This window comes from Staurois parvus, unplaced genomic scaffold, assembly GCF_062004578.1.
Source record: "Staurois parvus isolate SC_StPar_1 unplaced genomic scaffold, SC_StPar_1.0 ptg000721l, whole genome shotgun sequence".
NCBI lineage: Eukaryota > Metazoa > Chordata > Amphibia > Anura > Ranidae > Staurois > Staurois parvus.
In genome coordinates, this window is record NW_028318517.1 from 1,924,781 (window position 1) to 1,946,945 (window position 22,165).

At 46.9% G+C, this 22,165-nt stretch overlaps 1 protein-coding gene across 1 annotated transcript in view; it reads left to right on the plus strand.

Annotated features, from left to right (window-relative positions):
* The window catches only part of LOC149445424 (uncharacterized), a 162,122-nt gene that overhangs the window by 106,134 nt on the left and 33,823 nt on the right, over nucleotides 1-22,165 (plus strand). The window contains exon 4 of the mRNA XM_089653855.1: nucleotides 15,031-15,618. Coding sequence (XP_089509981.1) covers nucleotides 15,031-15,618 — 588 coding nt within the window. The remainder of the gene's footprint in view (nucleotides 1-15,030; nucleotides 15,619-22,165) is intronic.

Genomic DNA, 22,165 nt, shown 5'->3' on the forward strand with positions numbered 1-22,165 from the left:
AAATGGTCCCGTTTCCTTCAATGTGATATTGGGTTGGATCCATGGAGTAGGATTTGGGAGGCCTCTTCTAAATCTTCTGTGTGTGTAATGTGTACAGAAAATCCTTCTAAGACCCCGATGTTTTGGTATCAGACCCCTGAGGTTCTCCATGATAGTAACCTGAATGTTTCTTCTGTTTGCTGGTGTTGTGGGACGGAAACTGACACTCTTTTCCACATTTTTTAAAGCCGGTCCATTGCGCCCTTTTGGAGGCGGTCCTTACCCCATTGTGGTTACTTTTCCTGGCTCCTGTCCCTTTTGAGCCCATTTACTTTCTGTTGGGTCTACCTTTTCGGGTCTCTCTAAATGTGCAAGAAAACTTTCCACCTACATGAGGGCAGCCAGGAGAACCATTCCCATGCATTGGCTGTCTTCTATGTCCCCCATGTTACCGGCACTGATGAAGGTCAGAGCAGAAATGAGAAAGTTGGAGTACCTACCTGCTTTACACCCTGCTACTGTCCCTGCGCTGGAGGCAGTTCAGGACCCACGGGACACCTATGACACCGATCTGTCTGCTCCGATCGTTTGTGATTGATGGCCATGTCACTGTTTTGTATTGACATTGTATGTTCTTATGTACCTCTCATCGATGAGCTGCTTTATCAGCCTTCTCTCCCTCTCTGCTTTTATTTTACATTTACCTTTGTGACTGCTTGTTGTAATGTGTGACATAGAGAGGGAAATGGGTGCTAATAGGCTGCAGGAGATCTGCTGAGACATAGAGAGGGAAATGGGTGCTAATAGGCTGCAGGAGATCTGCTGAGACATAGAGAGGGAAATGGGTGCTAATAGGCTGCAGGAGATCCGCTGAGACATAGAGAGGGAAATGGGTGCTAATAGGCTGCAGGAGATCCGCTGAGACATAGAGAGGGAAATGGGTGCTAATAGGCTGCAGGAGATCCGCTGAGACATAGAGAGGGAAATGGGTGCTAATAGGCTGCAGGAGATCCGCTGAGACATAGAGAGGGAAATGGGTGCTAATAGGCTGCAGGAGATCCGCTGAGACATAGAAAGGGAAATGGGAGCTAATAGGCTGCAGGAGATCCGCTGAGACATAGAGAGGGAAATGGGAGCTAATAGGCTGCAGGAGATCTGCTGAGACAATGAAATGTGTATGAAATGGATGGATGTGCAGACACTCCCAGAAGATGATGTCATTATGAGTGGATTGATATATATTTTTGCATTGTCCCCCCCAGAAGGATCAGGTTTGGCGGGATCGCTCTCATTAGCTATACATTTGTATTTTGTGTTCTGTGTTTGTAAGACTTTTCTATATGTAATAAGAGATGTTTGTTGAACAGTTGGTTACATAAGAGTTACATTTATTTCTTCTTCCTTTATTCAGTAATGTTTCATCTCCCGTAGTATCCCTGTAAGGTACATATTATACAGGAAGGGGGATTATGGGATGGATCTCGGGGCTGCAGTTCCTCTGAACTCCACAAGGTGCTGATCTCACCTATACTCACACAGGAAGTCTCCATGGAATACAGACAGGAAGTGATGTCAGGTGCAGACAGGAAGTGATGTCAGGCACAGACAGGAAGTGATGTCAGGCACAGACAGGAAGTTTCAGATGAGAGGTGAGGCGGGAAGAAGTATAGAGGAGACGGTGGAAGTGGCAGCAGAGGAGGTAATAAGATGTTATTTCCTATTTACAACAAATGTATATAAATCTGAGGCTCTTTTAGGAATGTTTTCGGCTTTAAAAAAATTAAAGGGGCTTTATAGCAACTTAAATGTGTAATTTGTGTAAGATTGCGCTGTTTATCTCCTCTTCCCCTCCCCCGCCTGTCTCCAGCACTGCACCCTGGGACTAGCAGGGAGGGGAGACTCCTTGCGGTGTAATGAGAACCGATTGGCTGCTCCTCAGGAAAGGGGAGTGTCCTGCTTATCCTTTCTCCCTTTCACTCCCAGAGCCCTATTTTGCACATTTAAAAAATCATTTTATCCTGAAGATGACACAAAACCCCCAAAATATAGATTTTCTGAAAGTAGAGACTTTAGAGAATAAAATAGCAGCAGTTCTAATTTTTTATGTCACAAAATATTATCACAAAGTCTAGGAAATGCCAAATTTCATTAAAAAATACACTTAAGCTGATTTCAGGGCACAAAAAGCAATAAATGACCCATTTATGTGTAAAAATATAAAAGCCGAGGTTGCAGCGAGTAAATAGATATCCAACATGTCAAACCTTAAGTTGTGTGTGCTGAAATGGTGACAACCTTTAGTCCCGGTATTATCTATAGGGGACACATTTATAGCCCCTTCTAGGTCATCAGTATAGAGTACGGAGGAGGTCTGCTCCTAGAATTATCCTCTCATTCTGGTGTGACCGGCGATATGTAACGTGTATCACAATCAATGTTATCACGTGTAGGGGCTCCAGCGTGTGCTCTTATGTTTGGGCGTGCATATATGTGGGGGAGGGGAGCCTGAAAATTTTTCAAAGGGAGGAGTTATGTACTTGGGTGTAACTTTAATTCTTTACAATGAAAAAAAAAAACATTTTTACTTAATGGGACAAAGTCCTCTATGAGATGAATTTTGATGACAGGTTCTCTTTATTGAGACATCCAGGTTCTAAAAGACCCCCAATGTCTCCCCTGTACTCCATTGGATGTAATGTAGAGCACATCGCACCGCATTACATTCTTTGCTGGCCTCGATGGTCTGGAAATCTGTCATAATGTCACTTCTGGGTCAGGACAAGAAGGGAGTGAACATGTCCGCTCTCCTCCATCCCCTCTACCCTCCAACACCCACTGACCTGGGCCCACAGATGGGCAAGCAGAGCCGGGGAAGCATAGTAGGTACAGGGGAGGTTCTCACACACGGGGTGGCAGAGGCTGGCACCTGAAAGGAGAGCCCTGCGGCTTGCCCTCAGCAGGGATAAAGATTAAACACAATACTTGCCCGGCCCCCAGAACTACATGTCCTGGGCGTCGGGTGATGTAAAGTGACCATCCCTGCATGATGAGCCGACATTGACCTCACAGCACTGCCTCAGAGCAAACTAGTCATAGGAAGGATCAGATTTATCATTCCTTGTCTGCAGATCTAATACTCATCAAACCAGTTCAGAGACCAAACAAACCCAACAGAGAAAAGGGGCCCCGGACCTCAAAATTGTAGTAAACACTAAACAGTCCAAACAAAATGTCTTCCCATGGGGGGAGTAGTTCTTCAATGTCCAGCAACCCTCCTATTCCCCCCTCACATCCACATCCTATTATTGTGTGACCAATACCATCCAAATCATTCTTACTTTCATTTCCCAAAGTTATTCGTCTACAAGGAGACCTGTATAGATCACATGATGGCACCAATGAGGATGGAGGAGGACCGGAGTCACATGACTGAGAAGATACTAAACCTCACCCTGGAGATCATCTACCTGCTGACCGGAGAGGTGAGGAGGATTCTGGGAGGTCACATGACATCCCTCTTATTTCTATTAATAAAACACAGACCTGACCGGAGAGGTGAGGAGGATTCTGGGAGGTCACATGACATCACTCTGATCTCTATTAATAAACACAGACCTGACCGGAGAGGTGAGGAGGATTCTGGGAGGTCACATGACATCCCTCTTATCTCTATTAATAAAACACAGACCTGACCGGAGAGGTGAGGAGGATTCTGGGAGGTCACATGACATCACTCTGATCTCTATTAATAAAACACATACCTGACCGGAGAGGTGAGGAGGATTGTGGGAGTCTAACATGATATTCCTATTGGTTCCCCAATACAGAGATTTCCTCTTCTGAAGTCAGGTGATCATATGACCATCACAGTGCCTCCATGTGACTCCCTAAACCCTGAGAGACACAACATGCAGAAGATTCTAGAAGTCACCAAGAAGATGATGGAGCTGCTGACAGGAGAGGTGAGCGGTGCCGGGAATTCTGGGATATTATCCAATCACTGATAGTATCATTAGGATCTGTACATTATCTGCATTGTTACCATTGATGTCATTTTTATTATATATTCAGAGTGGAAACCTGAGAGATCCTAAAGTTGAGGTTAAAGAAGAGATAAAAGAGGAGGAGGATGAGGATGGGGGGATGGAGGAGTCAGTGCTTCTAAGAGAATGCAAAGATCTGTACCAGGACACCATGGTGGAGTCATCCAGCTACAGGAACCCACCAGAGAGATGTCCCCGTCCTCTGTATTCCCGGGATTCCACACAGGAAGGTCACACCATCCCTCACTATTACAAGGTTGGTGGGATGGAGCATCTAGAACATGGACTCCTAGAGACAATGTGTGGATTGTTTATGTGACCTTATATTTTACAGATGATATTTTCTCTCATTTCCTTGATTTAGAGTGGAGATCCAATCGATATAGAATTTGAGGTGAAAGCAGAAGAAGAAGAGGCGTATGTGAGGGATGATCAGCAGTCTATGGAGGAGGATGGAATAACGGGGACATTTATAGAGGAGGACACTCCTACAGAGATCAGCACAGGTGGGTCATGAACACTAAATCCATTCCTCCACCCATACTGCTCACTGATTGGTCCAGAGTAGGGCGGGGACTGGGTGATATCAGCCTGTAATCCCCTGGTCACTTTCCTGAGCTGTGTTCCCCGTCCTGTATTCCTGGATTTCTCTCGGATAATCTTCCTTCTCTGTGCTGCAGACACAATTTATGTATCTAGACTGGATTTATGGAGGTTCTGGGGTTCAGCTGGCAGAAAAATGTTGATGTTCACCAAAAGCGTTACTAGACATAAGCACCTGGGGTGTGAGTCTTGGATCTCCTTCCACATGCCGGGTTACTTGCTCAGTTGTCTGCTGGCTGTGCCGGGTGGAGGGATATGTCTGTATAGTCTCAGACCCAAGTCACTGAGTGCAGTCTCAGGAGATGGGAGGCAGCGGTGTGGGATCTCTGCAACTTGTCTACAGTAAACATTTAAGCTTCCACTGATTACTGAATACCAATATTATGAGTCCTGACCCTTACACTGTATAATTTATATTGTACATTACAACTCCTGACCCCTGCACTATATACTCTATGTTGTACATTACATACTCCTGACCCCTGCACTATATACTCTATGTTGTACATTACATACTCCTGACCCCTGCACTATATACTCTATGTTGTACATTACATACTCCTGACCCCTGCACTATATACTCTGTTGTACATTACATCCTCCTGACCCCTGCACTATATACTCTATGTTGTACATTACATACTCCTGACCCCTGCACTATATACTCTATGGTGTACATTACATACTCCTGACCCCTGCACTATATACTCTATGTTGTACATTACATACTCCTGACCCCTGCACTATATACTCCATGTTGTACATTCCATACTCCTGACCCCTGCACTATATACTCTATGTTGTACATTACATACTCCTGACCCCTGCACTATTGTCAAGGTCCTACCTTTTCCCTGAGGTTATGTTACTCCATGTGCTGGTGTCCATCTTGGATTCTGCTGTGCATGATGGGTATCCTTTTTATGTCTTTAGGTCTCTGAGATCCACCCCCCAGAGGGGCGTGGCTGATGACATATAAGCCTGTGGCCCGCACATGCTCTTTGCACTTGTGTCTTGTGTCTTTGTGTTACTATTACTCTGTTCTGACTCTCGTGACTCTCCTGGTATTCTGATTCGGCTTGTGACTTGATTATTCTCTGTATTCTCCTTTGATCTGACCCTCTGTTGCTGAACCCGGCTTGTGACCTGTGATTCTCGTCTGCTGTCCTGTACTGTTTTGTCCTGTTGTTGTTGACCCCAGCTTGTCTGACTACTCTTTTGTTTCTTCCACCAGCTACACGCCATTGGCGGCGGCCATTACCGCAGCTGAGGTGTCTCGAGGGCCGCGACCTGGTTCCTGGCTGCGTCAAGTCCATCCCCACCATCAGGGGCCCTGGTGAAGGGCAGCCTGGGACTTAGACTCCGCGCCCTGGGGGACTTCGGTCTGTGGGTGGTGGTTGTCGTCAGCCAGTGCGTTACATTGTTAGGCCTGCCTGTCCGTTCCTCAGCTCCTGCCCTGATATTACACAAGTGCCATGAACCCTGACGGTGCAGGCACGCCTTCGCTCCCAACGCTAGTCGCCAGACTCGATCAACAGGATCACCTGTTGGATCAGTTCGCTCAGGCGTTGCAAACTCTGCTCGCACGCACTGCACACCTTGCTCCTGGTGCTATTAGGCCGGTAGTCACTCCGGTGGTCTCTCCCGCTGCTTCTCCGCCTATTGCGTCCACCACCTCGGTGGCTGCAGCAGCTGCACCCAGAGGTATGACTGGCTCTGCCCCTCTTCCACAGCACTTTGGGGGTGAGCCGAGTCAGTGTCGTGGGTTCCTCAACCAGGTGGGTATTTATTTTGAATTAATACCCCACGCCTTCCCGTCTGAGAGGTCAAAGGTTGGGTTCCTAATTTCACTACTCTCAGACAAGGCCTTGGCCTGGGCAAATCCATTATGGGAGAGGAACGACCCGGTGATTCAAGATTTTTCCGGTTTTGTCGATGCCTTCCGTAAGGTATTCGATGTACCGGCTCGTTCCGCCTCGGCGGCCAAGCTGCTCATGACCATGCATCAGGGTTCACGGACCGTGGCCGAGTACGCCATAGAGTTTCGTACCCTGGCGGCTGAGGTCGGTTGGAACAATGAGGCTCTGGTGGCTGCGTTTTCCCATGGTCTTTCTGACACACTGAAGGACGAGATTGCAGCTAAGGAACTGCCTGTGGTGTTGGAGGAGCTCATCTCTTTCCTGATCCTGATTGACACCAGGCTCAGGGAGAGGCCTTCACTCAAGGAACGCCTGCGGAGGCCTTCCAATCGACTGGCACCTGCGTTTTCTGTCCCACCCGTTCCTCCCTCTCCTCCCACGCCTCCTGGGGATGGATTGTCTGGTGGTGAGCCCATGCAGCTGGGGTTTGCTCGCCTTTCCGAGGGGGAGCGGGCCGCTCGGCGTCGGAAGGTTTGCTGCCTGTACTGTGGTCTTGGTGGGCACTTTCGGCAGTCCTCTCCGGTCCGTCCGGGAAACGCTCGCACCGGTGTTCCGCAGAGATAAGCCACTGATCACCATTGTCCTCTCTTGGGCGGAGGGCTCAGTGACGGCCCAGGCATTGGTAGATTCTGGGGCCAGCGGGTTGTTTATGGACAGCTCGTTTGCTGCCCAGCACTCCATTCCCCTGCAGGCTCGAGTTACCCCATTGGTTCTCGAGGCGATAGATGGCAGGCCCCTGCAACCACCGCAGGTTACCCACGAGACTGTGCCAGTGGAAGTAGCTATTGGGGCTGTTCACAGGGAGTTGGCCTGTTTCCAGGTGATTTCTTCTCCGCACTATTCAGTGGTTTTGGGGTATCCCTGGCTCCAGATGCACAATCCAACCTTCAATTGGCAAACAGCCGAGATTCTCTCGTGGTCTCCACAGTGTGGGGCCGGGTGCATCCGTGGGCCGGTTAAGGTGTTGTGTGCCTCCTCGGACTCTGCGTTGCCCTCTGATTATGGGGAGTACCAGGACGTGTTTGATAAGGTACGCGCTGGTGCCTTACCTGCTCATCGTCCTTACGACTGCGCCATATCCTTGCAACCCGGTGCCACTCCTCCGCGTGGCAGGGTGTATCCTCTCTCGGTTGCGGAGAATAAGGCCATGGAGGAGTACGTTGCAGATGCGCTTTCCCGGGGGCACATTCGTAAGTCTACTTCCCCAGCAGGAGCGGGCTTTTTCTTTGTAAAGAAGAAGGGTGGTGAATTGAGGCCTTGCATCGATTATAGGGGTCTTAATCGAATCACCACTAAGAATGCCTACCCGATTCCCTTGATTACTGAGTTATTCGACCGCCTTAAGGGGGCAACAGTCTTTACCAAACTTGACCTTAGGGCGGCGTACAACCTCGTACGGATCAAACAGGGGGATGAGTGGAAGACCGCGTTTAACACCAGAACCGGTCACTACGAATACCTGGTGATGCCCTTCGGGTTGTGTAACGCGCCCGCAGTGTTTCAGGAATTCATAAATGATGTCCTTCGTGATTTGTTGCAGCAGTGCGTGGTAGTTTACTTGGATGACATCCTGGTTTACTCTGCCTCCATGGAGTCCCATATCCAGGATGTCAAGCAGGTGCTGCAACGATTACGTGAGAACGAACTTTTTTGTAAACTTGAGAAGTGCGAATTCCATCGATCCCAAGTTGCCTTTTTAGGCTACATCATTTCTGCGGAGGGATTCTCCATGGACCCTCAGAAGGTTTCGGCGGTTCTGCAGTGGCCTCGTCCCAATGGTCTTCGGCCCATTCAGCGTTTTTTGGGTTTTGCCAACTACTATCGGAAGTTCATCCGGAACTTCTCCACGCTGGCAAAGCCTCTCTCAGACCTAACCAAGAAGGGCAGTAATCCTCACGAGTGGCCACCCGAGGCCATCGTAGCGTTCGAGGCTCTGAAATCCGCCTTCGCGTCGGCTCCGATACTGTCTCTTCCCAATCCTGGATTGCCCTTCGTCCTTGAGGTTGATGCATCCGAGACGGGAGTAGGCGCTCTCCTGTCTCAACGTCGGTCGCCCGATGGACCCCTACTTCCCTGTGGGTTCTACTCCAGGAAGCTTTCCTCTGCAGAGTGCAACTACCAGATTGGAGATCGGGAGTTGTTGGCAATCATTCTGGCTCTCAAGGAATGGAGGCACCTGCTCGAGGGCTCCGCGGTTCCGGTCCTCATTCTTACCGATCATAAGAACCTGACGTATCTTTCGGAGGCCAAAAGATTGACACCCCGCCAGGCCAGATGGGCTCTGTTCTTGTCACGCTTCAACTATGTGGTTTCTTATTTGCCTGGTTCCAAGAATGTCAGGGCTGATGCGTTATCACGGCAATACTCTGAGTTGTCCAGGGAAGACTCTGAGCCAATCTCTGTTATTCCTCCAGATCAGATCCTGGCCGCCATTCGCACCAGTCTGACCTCTCCTCTTGGGGAGCAGATTTTGGCGGCTCAATCTGATGCTCCTCCCGGGAAGCCGGAGGGTAGATGTTTTGTACCCGAGGGATTGCGCACCCGCCTGCTGCGTACCTACCATAACGCCAAAACTGCCGGGCATCCGGGGAAGAACCAGCTATGTTGGGTCGTCTCTCGCTTATTCTGGTGGCCAACCCTCCGTGCCGACATTGCCTCTTATGTAGCGGCATGTTCGATCTGTGCCCAGAATAAGTCTCCACGGCATCTCCCTTTGGGTCTTCTGCAACCCATTCCCAATGGGGAGCGTCCTTGGTCACACCTGGGCATGGACTTTATTGTAGACCTCCCGGTGTCTCGGGGTCATACGGTCATCCTCATGATCGTCGATCGGTTTTCCAAGATGTGCCATTGCATTCCACTCAAGAAATTACCAACAGCGCAAGAACTGGCCACGGTCTTTTCCAGGGAGATTTTTCGCCTGCATGGGTTGCCTAAGGTGATTGTCTCGGACCGCGGGAGTCAGTTCGTGTCCAGATTCTGGCGCGCCTTCTGCTCCCAGTTGGGTATTAGTCTCTCCTTTTCCTCAGCCTACCACCCGCAGTCCAATGGGGCTGCGGAGCGTTCCAATTAGAGATGAGCGAAGAATTGAAAAATTTGATTCGGCTGATTCGGCGAATTCCAGTATGAAATTCGATTTGATGCGAATTTATCCGCTACGAAGATGACTTATAAAAAGGGTTTCTAGGCTTCAGAGAGCCTTTAAATTAGTGCAGAACACTGTACCTTTAATTTAAATGCCCTTGGAGATCAGGAAGGAGAAGGAGAAGGATGAGAAGAAGGAGAAGGATGAGAAGAAGGAGAAGGATGAGAAGATGGAGAAGGAGAAGGATGAGAAGAAGGAGAAGGAGAAGGATGAGAAGAAGGAGAAGGATGAGAAGAAGGAGAAGGATGAGAAGAAGGAGAAGGAGAAGGAGAAGGATGAGAAGAAGGAGAAGGATGAGAAGAAGGAGAAGGATGAGAAGAAGGAGAAGGATGAGAAGAAGGATGAGGAGAAGGAGAAGGATGAGGAGAAGGAGAAGGATGAGAAGAAGGAGAAGGATGAGAAGAAGGAGAAGGATGAGAAGAAGGAGAAGGAGAAGGATGAGAAGAAGGAGAAGGATGAGAAGAAGGAGAAGGAGAAGGATGAGAAGAAGGAGAATGATGAGAAGAAGGAGAAGGATGAGGAGAAGGAGAAGGATGAGAAGAAGGAGAAGGATGAGAAGAAGGAGAAGGATGAGGAGAAGGAGAAGGATGAGAAGAAGGAGAAGGATGAGAAGAAGGATGAGAAGAAGGAGAAGGATGAGAAGAAGGAGAAGGATGAGAAGAAGGAGAAGGAGAAGAAGGAGAAGGATGAGAAGAAGGAGAAGGATGAGAAGAAGGAGAAGGAGAAGGATGAGAAGAAGGAGAAGGATGAGAAGAAGGAGAAGGAGAAGGATGAGAAGGAGAAGAAGGAGAAGGATGATAAGAAGGAGAAGGATGAGAAGAAGGAGAAGGAGAAGGATGAGAAGATGGAGAAGGAGAAGGATGAGAAGAAGGAGAAGGATGAGAAGAAGGAGAAGGATGCGAAGATGGAGAAGGAGAAGGATGAGAAGAAGGAGAAGGATGAGAAGAAGGAGAAGGATGAGAAGAAGGAGAAGGATGAGGAGAAGGATGAGAAGAAGGAGAAGGATGAGAAGAAGGAGAAGGATGAGAAGAAGGAGAAGGATAAGAAGAAGGAGAAGCAGAAGGAGAAGGATGAGAAGAAGGAGAAGGAGAAGGATGAGAAGAAGGAGAAGGAGAAGGATGAGAAGAAGGAGAAGGATAAGAAGAAGGAGAAGGATGAGGAGAAGGAGAAGGATGAGGAGATGGAGAAGGATGAGAAGAAGGAGAAGAAGGAGAAGGATGAGAAGAAGGATGAGAAGAAGGAGAAGGATGAGAAGAAGGAGAAGGATGAGAAGAAGGAGAAGGATGAGAAGAAGGAGAAGCAGAAGGAGAAGGATGAGAAGAAGGAAAAGGAGAAGGATGAGAAGATGGAGAAGGAGAAGGATGAGAAGAAGGAGAAGGAGAAGGATGAGAAGAAGGAGAAGGATGAGAAGAAGGAGAAGGATGAGAAGAAGGATGAGAAGAAGGAGAAGGATGAGAAGAAGGAGAAGGATGAGAAGAAGGAGAAGGATGAGAAGAAGGAGAAGGATGAGAAGAAGGACAGTTCTGTGACAGTTTCTATCTATTTCTGACAGTTCTATGACATTCCCTCCATACAGCGGTTGAAACATTGTATCTATTTTTTTCCATAAATGACATTCTGCAGATACACTTAGAGGAGCGCTGCAGATACACTTTTTGCCTACTTCTTCTTCTTCTTCATCCTCATCCTTATAAGAAGAAGAAGAGGATGAGGATGAAGAAGAAGAAGAAGTAGGCAAAAAGTGTATCTGCAGCGCTCCTCTAAGTGTATCTGCAGAATGTCATTTATGGAAAAAAATAGATACAATGTTTCAACCGCTGTATGGAGTGAATGTCCCATAACTGTCATAAATAGTCTATTTCTGACAGTTCTGGGACATTCACTCCATACAGCGGTTTCAACCGCTGTATGGAGGGAATGTCATAGAACTGTCAGAAATAGACTATTTATGACAGTTCTGGGACATTCCTTCCATACAGCGGTTGAAACATTGTATCTATTTGTTTCCATTTAGGATACAGATGTTTCAACCGCTGTACATGTGAAGAAGCTGTCAGAGAACTGTCAGAAATAGAGGAACTCTGCACATACACTTTTTGCCGGCTTGGAATTATTCTTCTTTTCATCCTACTTCTTCTTCTTCTTCTTCATCCTCATCCTCAGAAGAAGAGGATGAAGAAGAAGAAGAAGAAGAAGTAGGATGAAAAGAAGAAGAATTCCAAGCCGGCAAAAAGTGTATGTGCAGAGTTCCTCTATTTCTGACAGTTCTCTGACAGCTTCTTCACATGTACAGCGGTTGAAACATCTGTATCCTAAATGGAAACTAATAGATACAAATTGATACACACTTTTTGCCGGCTTGGAATTATTCTTCTTTTCATCCTACTTCTTCTTCTTCATCCTCATCCTCTTCTTCTGAGGATGAGGATGAAGAAGAAGTAGGATGAAAATAAGTACAGCGGTTGAAACATCTGTATCCTAAATGTAAACTAATAGATACAATGTTTCAACCGCTAAACATGTGTTCCTTCTGTCAGAGAACTGTCAGAAATAGCGGAGCTCACTGCAGGGACACTTTTGCCGGCTGATCGGGAAATGTTCGATTCGCGCACCCGAAGTAGGCAAAATTTCGGATTCGACGCGAATCGAATATTTCCTGAAATTCGACTCGAATTCCGGTTCGCCTGGTTCGATTCGCTCATCTCTAGTTCCAATCAGGCCTTAGAACAATTCCTTCGATGTTATATTTCAGACCATCAGGACGATTGGGCCGATCTCCTGCCTTGGGCAGAGTTTGCCAGGAACTCGGCGGTCAACTCCTCCTCCGGGATGTCGCCCTTCATGGCCAACTATGGGTTCCAACCCGCAGTATTACCTGAGAGGTTCTCACCACAGGACATTCCGGCTGTGGAGAACCATCTTGCTGCCCTGCGTTCTTCATGGGGGCAGATCCAGAGGGCCTTGAGGGACTCAGCTCAGCGCCAAAAGTTCCAGGCTGATCGCAGACGGTTGCCTGCTCCTTCATACCAGGTCGGCGATCGGGTGTGGTTGTCTACTCGCAACCTCAATCTTCGGGTGCCCACATCCAAACTAGCTCCCCGTTTTGTCGGTCCTTTCCGTATTCTCCGCAAAGTGAATCCGGTGGCCTAAGCCCTTGCCCTTCCGTCTGGGATGCGGATCTCCAATATCTTTCATGTTTCCCTGTTGAAACCTCTGATCTGCAATCGCTTCACTACCTCTCTGCCTCGGCCCCGTCCTGTCCGGGTTGACGGTCATGAGGAGTATGAGGTGAGCCGGATCGTGGACTCTCGATTGGTGCACGGTCGATTACAGTTCCTGGTTCATTGGCGCGGTTATGGTCCTGAGGAGCGTTCCTGGGTTCCTTCCGCGGATGTCCATGCTCCTGCCCTCTTCCGCGCTTTTCATACCCGCTTTCCTCAGAAACCTTTTGTTGAGCCGCGGAGGGGGAGGGGCCCTTGAGGAGGAGGTACTGTCAAGGTCCTACCTTTTCCCTGAGGTTATGTTACTCCATGTGCTGGCGTCCATCTTGGATTCTGCTGTGCATGATGGGTATCCTTTTTATGTCTTTAGGTCTCTGAGGTCCACCCCCCAGAGGGGCGTGGCTGATGACATATAAGCCTGTGGCCCGCACATGCTCTTTGCACTTGTGTCTTGTGTCTTTGTGTTACTATTACTCTGTTCTGACTCTCGTGACTCTCCTGGTATCTGATTCGGCTTGTGACTTGACTATTCTCTGTATTCTCCTTTGATCTGACCCTCTGTTGCTGAACCCGGCTTGTGACCTGTGATTCTCGTCTGCTGTCCTGTACTGTTTTGTCCTGTTGTTGTTGACCCCGGCCTGTCTGACTACTCTTTTGTTTCTTCCACCAGCTACACGCCATTGGCGGCGGCCATTATCGGAGCTGAGGTGTCTCGGGGGCCGCGACCTGGTTCCTGGCTGCGTCAAGTCCATCCCCACCATCAGGGGCCCTGGTGAAGGGCAGCCTGGGACTTAGACTCCGCGCCCTGGGGGACTTCGGTCTGTGGGTGGTGGTTGTCGTCAGCCAGTGCGTTACATTGTAAGGCCTGCCTGTCCGTTCCTCAGCTCCTGCCCTGACAACTATATACTCCATGTTGTACATTACATACTCCTGATCCCTGCACTATATACTCCATGTTGTACATTACATACTCCTGATCCCTGCACTATAGACTCTATGTTGTATATTACATCCTCCTGACACCTGCACTATGTACTCTATGTTGTACATTACATCCTCCTGACCCCTGCACTATATACTCTATGTTGTACATTACATACTCCTGACCCCTGCACTATATACTCTATGTTGTACATTACATACTCCTGACCCCTGCACTATATACTCTATGTTGTACATTACATACTCCTGACCCCTGCACTATATACTCTATGTTGTACATTACATATTCCTGACCCCTGCACTATATACTCTATGTTGTACATTACATACTCCTGACCCCTGCACTATATACTCTATGTTGTATATTACATCCTCCTGACCCCTGCACTATATACTCTATGGACCCTTAAACAGAAAGTGATAATGAGGGAGGAGTCAATACCCTAATGATGGTGGTCTTCAGGAACAGTCCAGTCTTCATCTTGGTTGTTCTCCCCCCATCCTCACTCTCTGACCTCTGGTGGGGCTCAGCCCCGCTGTTCTTCATGACTAAATCATGGACTAAATAAGGAAGTGCAGTACTTCTTGTGTTGGGAAGATGGTGATGAGTGATAGAGGGGGTGGGGACCCTCGTCCTATAATCCCCTCATCACTGTCCCTCCTATAAAAGACAGTTCTGGTTGTTTCCTCACTCTCTGACTAAGGTCCATGAATAAAGAAATGACCTGGTAGGAGATCAGAGGAGCCATTTCCTAGTTCCCTTGAGGGTGGAATTGTAAGCTCCTCAGAGACCAAGCTGCCTGATGTGGGCGGAGTCCTGGTTTGGGGGAACCAATCAGCTCCTGTCTAGTAATCCTCTTTGTCTTTGTATTTTAGTCCATGGCCGGGAGATGAGGAAAACCTCCGAGGATTGTCTCACTTTGTCTCCAGACTGGAAAGTAGAAGATGAGGACATCACACAGTATAGTCCAGGAGAAAACCCGGCTCCCTCCAATGTCCATCCGGCACCATCCAGTGTAGATGGACCATCGGATTCCTCGTATCCTGAGGAACCTCAGACTGTGCGGGACAGAGCCTGTTTTCCAACAAGGAAGAGGTTCTCCTGTACTGAGTGTGCGAAGAGGTTTCATTCTACATACCATCTTAATGTGCATAAAAGATCTCACACGGGGGAGGAGCCATATTCCTGTTCTGAGTGTGGGAAATGTTTCAGTTCTAAATCCCATCTTAATGGGCATAAAAGATCTCACATGGAGGAGAAGCCGTATTCCTGTCCTGAGTGTGGGAAATGTTTTTCAGTGAAGTCCAATCTTTACAAACATCAGAGATCTCACACAGGGGAGAAGCCGTATTCTTGTCTAGAGTGCGGGAAATGTTTTTCAGAGAAGTCCAATCTTTACACACATCAGAGATCTCACACAGGGGAAAAGCCATATTCCTGTCCCGAGTGCGGGAAATGTTTTTCAACGAAGACCCATCTGTGCACACATCAGAGATCTCACACGGGGGAGAAGCCGTATTCCTGTTCTGAGTGTGGGAAATGTTTTTCAGTGAAGTCCAGTCTTTACACACATCAGAGATCTCACACAGGGGAGAAGCCATATTCCTGTCCTGAGTGCGGGAAATGTTTTTCAAGTAAATCCAGTCTTTACACACATCAGAGATCTCACACGGGGGAGAAGCCGTATTCCTGTCCCGAGTGCGGGAAATGTTTTTCAATGAAGTCCCATCTATACACACATCAGAGATCTCACACAGGGGAGAAGGCATATTCCTGTCCTGAGTGCGAGAAATGTTTTACAAGGAAGTCTAATCTTTACAAACATCAGAGATCTCACATGGGGCAGAATCCACTTTCCTGTCCTGAGTGAGGGAAATGTTCCTCACTGAAGTCCTGTGTTCCTGTACATCAGGGGTCCCACACAACCCTGGAGGTGTATTAGTGCCTTGGGTGCGGGAAATGTCTTCTAGATGAATGTTGCTGGACATCCCAGCTCTCATGTGGGGAAGAAGCCCCCCCTGATATACACCTCAGATATACTCCATGGCTGATCTTCATCATGGAAGAAACAGTTGATAAGGAGATGAGAGGCCCCCAAAGACATGGATGAAGTGCAGTAAATGTTGGGGTGCAGAGTGGTCAGTAGATCCTGGAAATGAAGGACACAACTTCAGCCCTTCTTGGGTGTCGGAGTTGCGTTTCCTGATAATGATATAGCGGGTTACAGAGCTAGAAGCCGGGAGAGCCCAGATCTCGTTATCGGGGAACTTTACACAGACAACAAGAACTTCTGAAGTTGATGTCCTTCATTTCAAGGCTCTACAGAACAGTGGTGACCCCGAAGCGTCTCTCTGTCTTCAGTCCATCCTTCTCCCATCCCCCAACAGGAGGGAAGGAGAACTCCACCCCAAACTAGGGGGGAACTTTCCTCTCATTATTTCCCTTGGCTTCTGTGTGGGTTTGGGTGGTTGGAGGAGTGCGGCACGAGAGGGAACACAGCTTGTTGTTCTATGTCTACATATGGGGTCTGGGTAGAGGGGATCCACCGGAAAATATTTCTACTCTTTGATTTTGTGCAAATCGTTTCTGTTTTCACTTTGAAGGGCAATATTATGTGTGGCTTGTAAAAGGGATTGGCCCAATACATACCACCCCACTTAGAGAATAGATGAACTAATATGACCAGCATTCATTCAGCCATGTCACATGTTGGGATCTTTTCTACAATACTTTGTTATAATAATGGAACACGTTGTGTATTGTATTGTACACCAATAATAATGACTCCGCCCCCACATTCCAGACAAGGGATCTTCCTGACCAATCAGATTATTTCCTTTGTTATTTCCTGATTCTATGATTACAATCTTGTTAGAAGTAAAACTATAATAAAGAATTTATTGAGTGAAAAGAATTGTGTGTGTTGGGGCCACAATGGGGATCTTTGGGGGCCAAACATTTCTCACAGGAGACACTTTACAAGACTTTACAGGTCATCCAGTTTCTGGTTCACCATGAATAATGGCCCAGAGTGCAGGGGTCAGGAGACTACTTCATACAGCCCTGCAAACAACGTGCAGTGGTCAGGAGTATGTGATTTCCATCCCAGAGTACAGAATGTAGTGGTCAGGAGTATGTGATTTACCTCCCAGAGTACAGAGTGTAGTGGTCAGGAGTATGTGATTTCCATCCCAGAGTACAGAGTGTAGTGGTCAGGAGTATGTGATTTACATCCCAGAGTACAGAATGTAGTGGTCAGGAGTATGTGATTTCCATCCCAGAGTACAGAGTGTAGTGGTCAGGAGTATGTGATTTACATCCCAGAGTACAGAGTGTAGTGGTCAGGAGTATGTGATTTCCATCCCAGAGTACAGAATGTAGTGGTCAGGAGTATGTGATTTCCATCCCAGAGTACAGAGTGTAGTGGTCAGGAGTATGTGATTTACATCCCAGAGTACAGAGTGCAGTGGTCAGGAGTATGTGATTTACATCCCAGAGTACAGAATGTAGTGGTCAGGAGTATGTGATTTCCATCCCAGAGTACAGAGTGTAGTGGTCAGGAGTATGTGATTTACCTCCCATAGTACAGAGTGTAGTGGTCAGGAGTATGTGATTTACATCCCAGAGTACAGAGTGTAGTGGTCAGGAGTATGTGATTTACATCCCAGAGTATAGAGTGCAGTGGTCAGGAGTATGTGATTTCCATCCCAGAGTACAGAGTGTAGTGGTCAGGAGTATGTGATTTACATCGAGGAGTGTAGTGGTCAGGAGTATGTGATTTACATCCCAGAATACAGAGTGTAGTGGTCAGGAGTATGTGATTTACATCCCAGAGTACAGAGTGTAGTGCTCAGGAGTATGTGATTTCCATCCCAGAGTACAGAGTGTAGTGGTCAGGAGTATGTGATTTACATCCCAGAGTACAGAGTGTAGTGGTCAGGAGTATGTGATTTACATCCCAGAGTACAGAGTGTAGTGGTCAGGAGTATGTGATTTCCATCCCAGAGTACAGAGTGTAGTGGTCAGGAGTATGTGATTTCCATCCCAGAGTACAGAGTGTAGTGGTCAGGAGTATGTGATTTACATCCCAGAGTACAGAGTGTAGTGGTCAGGAGTATGTGATATACATCCCAGAGTATAGAGTGCAGTGGTCAGGAGTATGTGATTTACATCCCAGAGTACAGAGTGCAGTGGTCAGGAGTATGTGATTTCCATCCCAGAGTACAGAGTGTAGTGGTCAGGAGTATGTGATTTACATCCCAGAGTACAGAGTGTAGTGGTCAGGAGTATGTGATTTACATCCCAGAATACAGAATGTAGTGGTCAGGAGTATGTGATTTACATCCCAGAATACAGAATGCAGTGGTCAGGAGTATGTGATTTACTTCCCAGAGTACAGTGTGTAGTGGTCAGGAGTATGTGATTTACATCCCAGAGTACAGAGTGTAGTGGTCAGGAGTATATGATATACAGTCCTCATACAGAGTGAAGTAGTTAGATGTAGTATGTCATGTACAGCGCACAGTGGGTAAGATCATTTCTTATACAGCCCAGCATTTAGAAGTGGTCATTGGTCAGGAACATGTCATACACGGCTCAGCAAAAGGAGTGCAGTGGTTTGGAACATGTCATGTACAGCCCATCATACAGAGTGTAGAGGTCAGGTTTATATTTTAGGCCTGTGTACAGAGCGCAGTGGCCATGAATATATCATATACAGCCCTGTCTATACCTGACATCACTTCCCATCTATACCTGACATCACTTCCTGTCTGGGTAGAAGGAAGGTCATCACCTGGTGAAGCTCAGAGGCACTGCAGCTCCAAGAAATGTCTCATAGTTTGAACCTTGTTGTTGTTTCCAAATGTTCTCCAATGATCCTTTCCATGTCTGGCAGGTTCCAGGACTCTTCAGAGTGGCAGTGAGGTGATGACTCCGGAACACTCTCTGGGTTCCATCACCAGGCACTGCAATTATACCCGACTGCTGGGAGCCGTCATCTCCTTTCCTACAGTGAAAGTATAATTGTGACATCAGCAGAGAGATAGTGGGAGGGTGGGATCAGGTAAGTACCACCACTGACCACCAATGCTGGGCTGGGAGTACACTTTATTCTCACTGACACCAATAATGGGGCTTATTTTATCTCACTGACACCAACAATGGGGCTTATTTTATCTCACTGACACCACCAATGGGGCTTATTTTATCTAACTGACACCAACAATGGGGATTATTTTATCTCACTGACACCAATGATGGATGTCAAGGAAATCAGGCCCACGGTGACTGGGTAACTGGAGATCCATGATTGGTGGAGAAGGAATGAGGGTGGGGCTTTCTCTGAATTCTCTAGAGTTCTCATCTGCTGACAATTGATGGACTGATCTGAATTCTGTGTGAAATATATCTGGTTGTTAATGATTGGCTGGAAATCAGGCGGTCACACCCCTAACCGATGACTCCTCATCTGTCGGCAGGTTTCCCCACTGACAGCTGAATGTCCACAAAAGAATTGTCAGCAATTACAAATTGTGGAAAACCCCTCAGAATGTCTCTGAGAAGAAATGATATTTTATCTTCTCTCCAACTCAGACTATATTTGTCTTAGACGTCAGAGGCCCAAAATCCCGAGTCCCTGTCAGGTCTGAGCTCCAGCCGGATACAATCACCTTCTCCACTCACATAGTTTGCTTTTGTAAATGAAGTGAGTACAGAATTGAGGAAAGCGAGGACACCCGGCAACAATGGGATTCTGTCCTATCTCCTGCACCCGGAGCAAATGAACAACATGTACCAGCCTTCCCAGCCCCATCAATGTACACTGTGGAGGCATCTTGTATGTAGACTCTGGATTCAACAAACCAGCAGCCTGGCCATTCAGGAACGTACCATTGTTCAGCTCTGGGGGGGGAACAAACATCTCTCATGGAAAGGAGCTCTGGGGAGTCAACAGACCAATCTTTCATCTATACATATGTTTCCATCTCTCCACATCACTCCATTCTTTTTCTGGACAAAACCATTATAAATATCAGCGACAGATTTACAAATCTAGGATTTTACAATGAGAACACAATGTCACAAGGGATCTATAAAAGATTTTATCCGGACACAAGATCCCATTGTAAGAAAGGAATTCTGAATATGAACAGCGACTGTTATGTGGGATCCCATTATATTCAGTGCGGGGAAATGTATCTTTTATATTTTACTGAAACCTCAGATAATAAATTACATTTATGTCCCAGAAATTAACTTTACTGTATTTTTAACTGAAATTGTACCTTTCATAAATCATTGCACTAATATTGTGTAAAATAATAAAAATCATAAAACATCAGAACTACTAACAATTATCCTCTAGTGTGTCTGCTGTTGTGAAGAAATATATATAATATTTGGGGGTTTTAAGTAATTTTAAGGTATAAATGGCTTTTAAAACATGTAAACAAAAAAAATATAAATGTCTCCAGGACTCCATGGACCCCTTCATTCCACACAGTCTCCAGGAACCGGGAAACCACAGAGAAACCAAGTGTCCCCCGACTTCCTCTCCAGGCTGGGATGTCCCCCTGGTTGGGTGCCCCCTACAGTAGAAGAAGCAGACTGCACCTGCCTACATCTTCTTTATGCTTTGTCTGATCAGGATGGCGGTCATTTCTCCCTGAACACGGAGCCCCCTAAACACGAGGTAAATGTGGTGCAGCATTGAGCCCCGTCCAGCTGTAGTGTAGACTTTGACAGGCTGCAGGCAGCGGGGCTGGACGCTGTACCTGTGCCTACCAGGTGTATTATAATGCCAGCATTGCACCCACAGGGGCTGGATCCCCCCATGTACAAGGGGCCTAAGAGATACCATCAGCTGGTGTCCCATTCCACCAGACCCCTATAACTGGAAGAGGACATGTTTGGGGGGGGATGTGTTGTAGAAGAACCCAGACCACGGTATTGTGTGATGAAATTATAATTCAACTTTATTAATCATATATATGTGACACTTTAACAACAGAAGAAAAGAGATAGATTGTTTACATTTCAAGGATCTATTTATATCATCTATGCTAAGAAACTGATAAACTTATGACACACCCCTCATTAATACCAGCCCCGCCCACTTATGTGACCCTCTAAACATCCAAATCCCTGTAAATTCCCAGAAGACACTTTCATCTTTTATCCACAACAAGCTGATTGGGTACAAAAGAACCCCGAGCCCCTCCTGCTTATTCCCACACAAGTCCATGTCACCATCTACAAGGTGAGAGGACCTGAAGGAGAACAAGACCAGGACCACCAGGACCATCGCCTGACTGAAGCCATGCTCACATTTCTTTCTAATGCTGCTTCTATGGTCTCCTCAGATACAGATTTGGCAGATGTACATTAGTGGAACCCTTTCACTCCGGCCAATGTAAGGTTTCCATCAGCAGCAGCACGGCCTTATAGCTATAGCCCCCGGGGGTTGTCTACATTTGTTAGGCCAACTGTCAGCTTTCTTGTAGAAGTGATTCAGCCGCACTGAAGGTCCTCCCCCCACCATGTATACCGGGCTCAGTTGTATCTCCTGCAAGGCCAAGACAGGCATGGTGGGTGTCAGTGGTGAGAGCAGAAGGAGATCAGCAAACATCTGATCTCCCCTTCAGTGAATGGATGTGGGAGGTGGGAGATTATGTCATTTCTGGGTTCAGCGCTGTCATTCTTCAGTCACTATAGTTTGGGAAGGAACTGATTAGGCATGATCTGTGCTTGACCATCTTTCTTGGGGTACAGAGGTGACATTGGGGGTCTAATAATGTTCTGATGTCTCTTTAAAGAGGACCTGTGACCAGAAATATGTATCACAGGGGCTATGAACTCATCTGATAAAAGCCATGTTAAGTGAAAAGAAGAGTTTAAAAAAAATTAAAGCAACACTATAAAAATAAAATCCCACAAAACAAATCACACGACACATTGTACATATCATTGCACAAGCGAGAGTGAGAACAATCATTCTGAGGCCATCGTTCACGGATAACTATCTGAACTGATAACCTATAAAGGCTCTTAAAGCGTCACCTTTGAACAGTTTTTGGTACTGAAGTTTGTCACCATTTCACAAGTACACACAGTTTGTAAAGTTTGACATGTTTGGTATCTATTTACTTGATGACAACCCCATATTTTATATTTCACCAAACAAATTGGGTCATATATTGTGTTCTTTGTGCACTAACATTATCTTTTTTACAGAAAATATGTATTTGATAAACAGCTGTACTAATATTCTGTGACATGAAAAATGGCAGCTACCCCCATTATATTCTCCA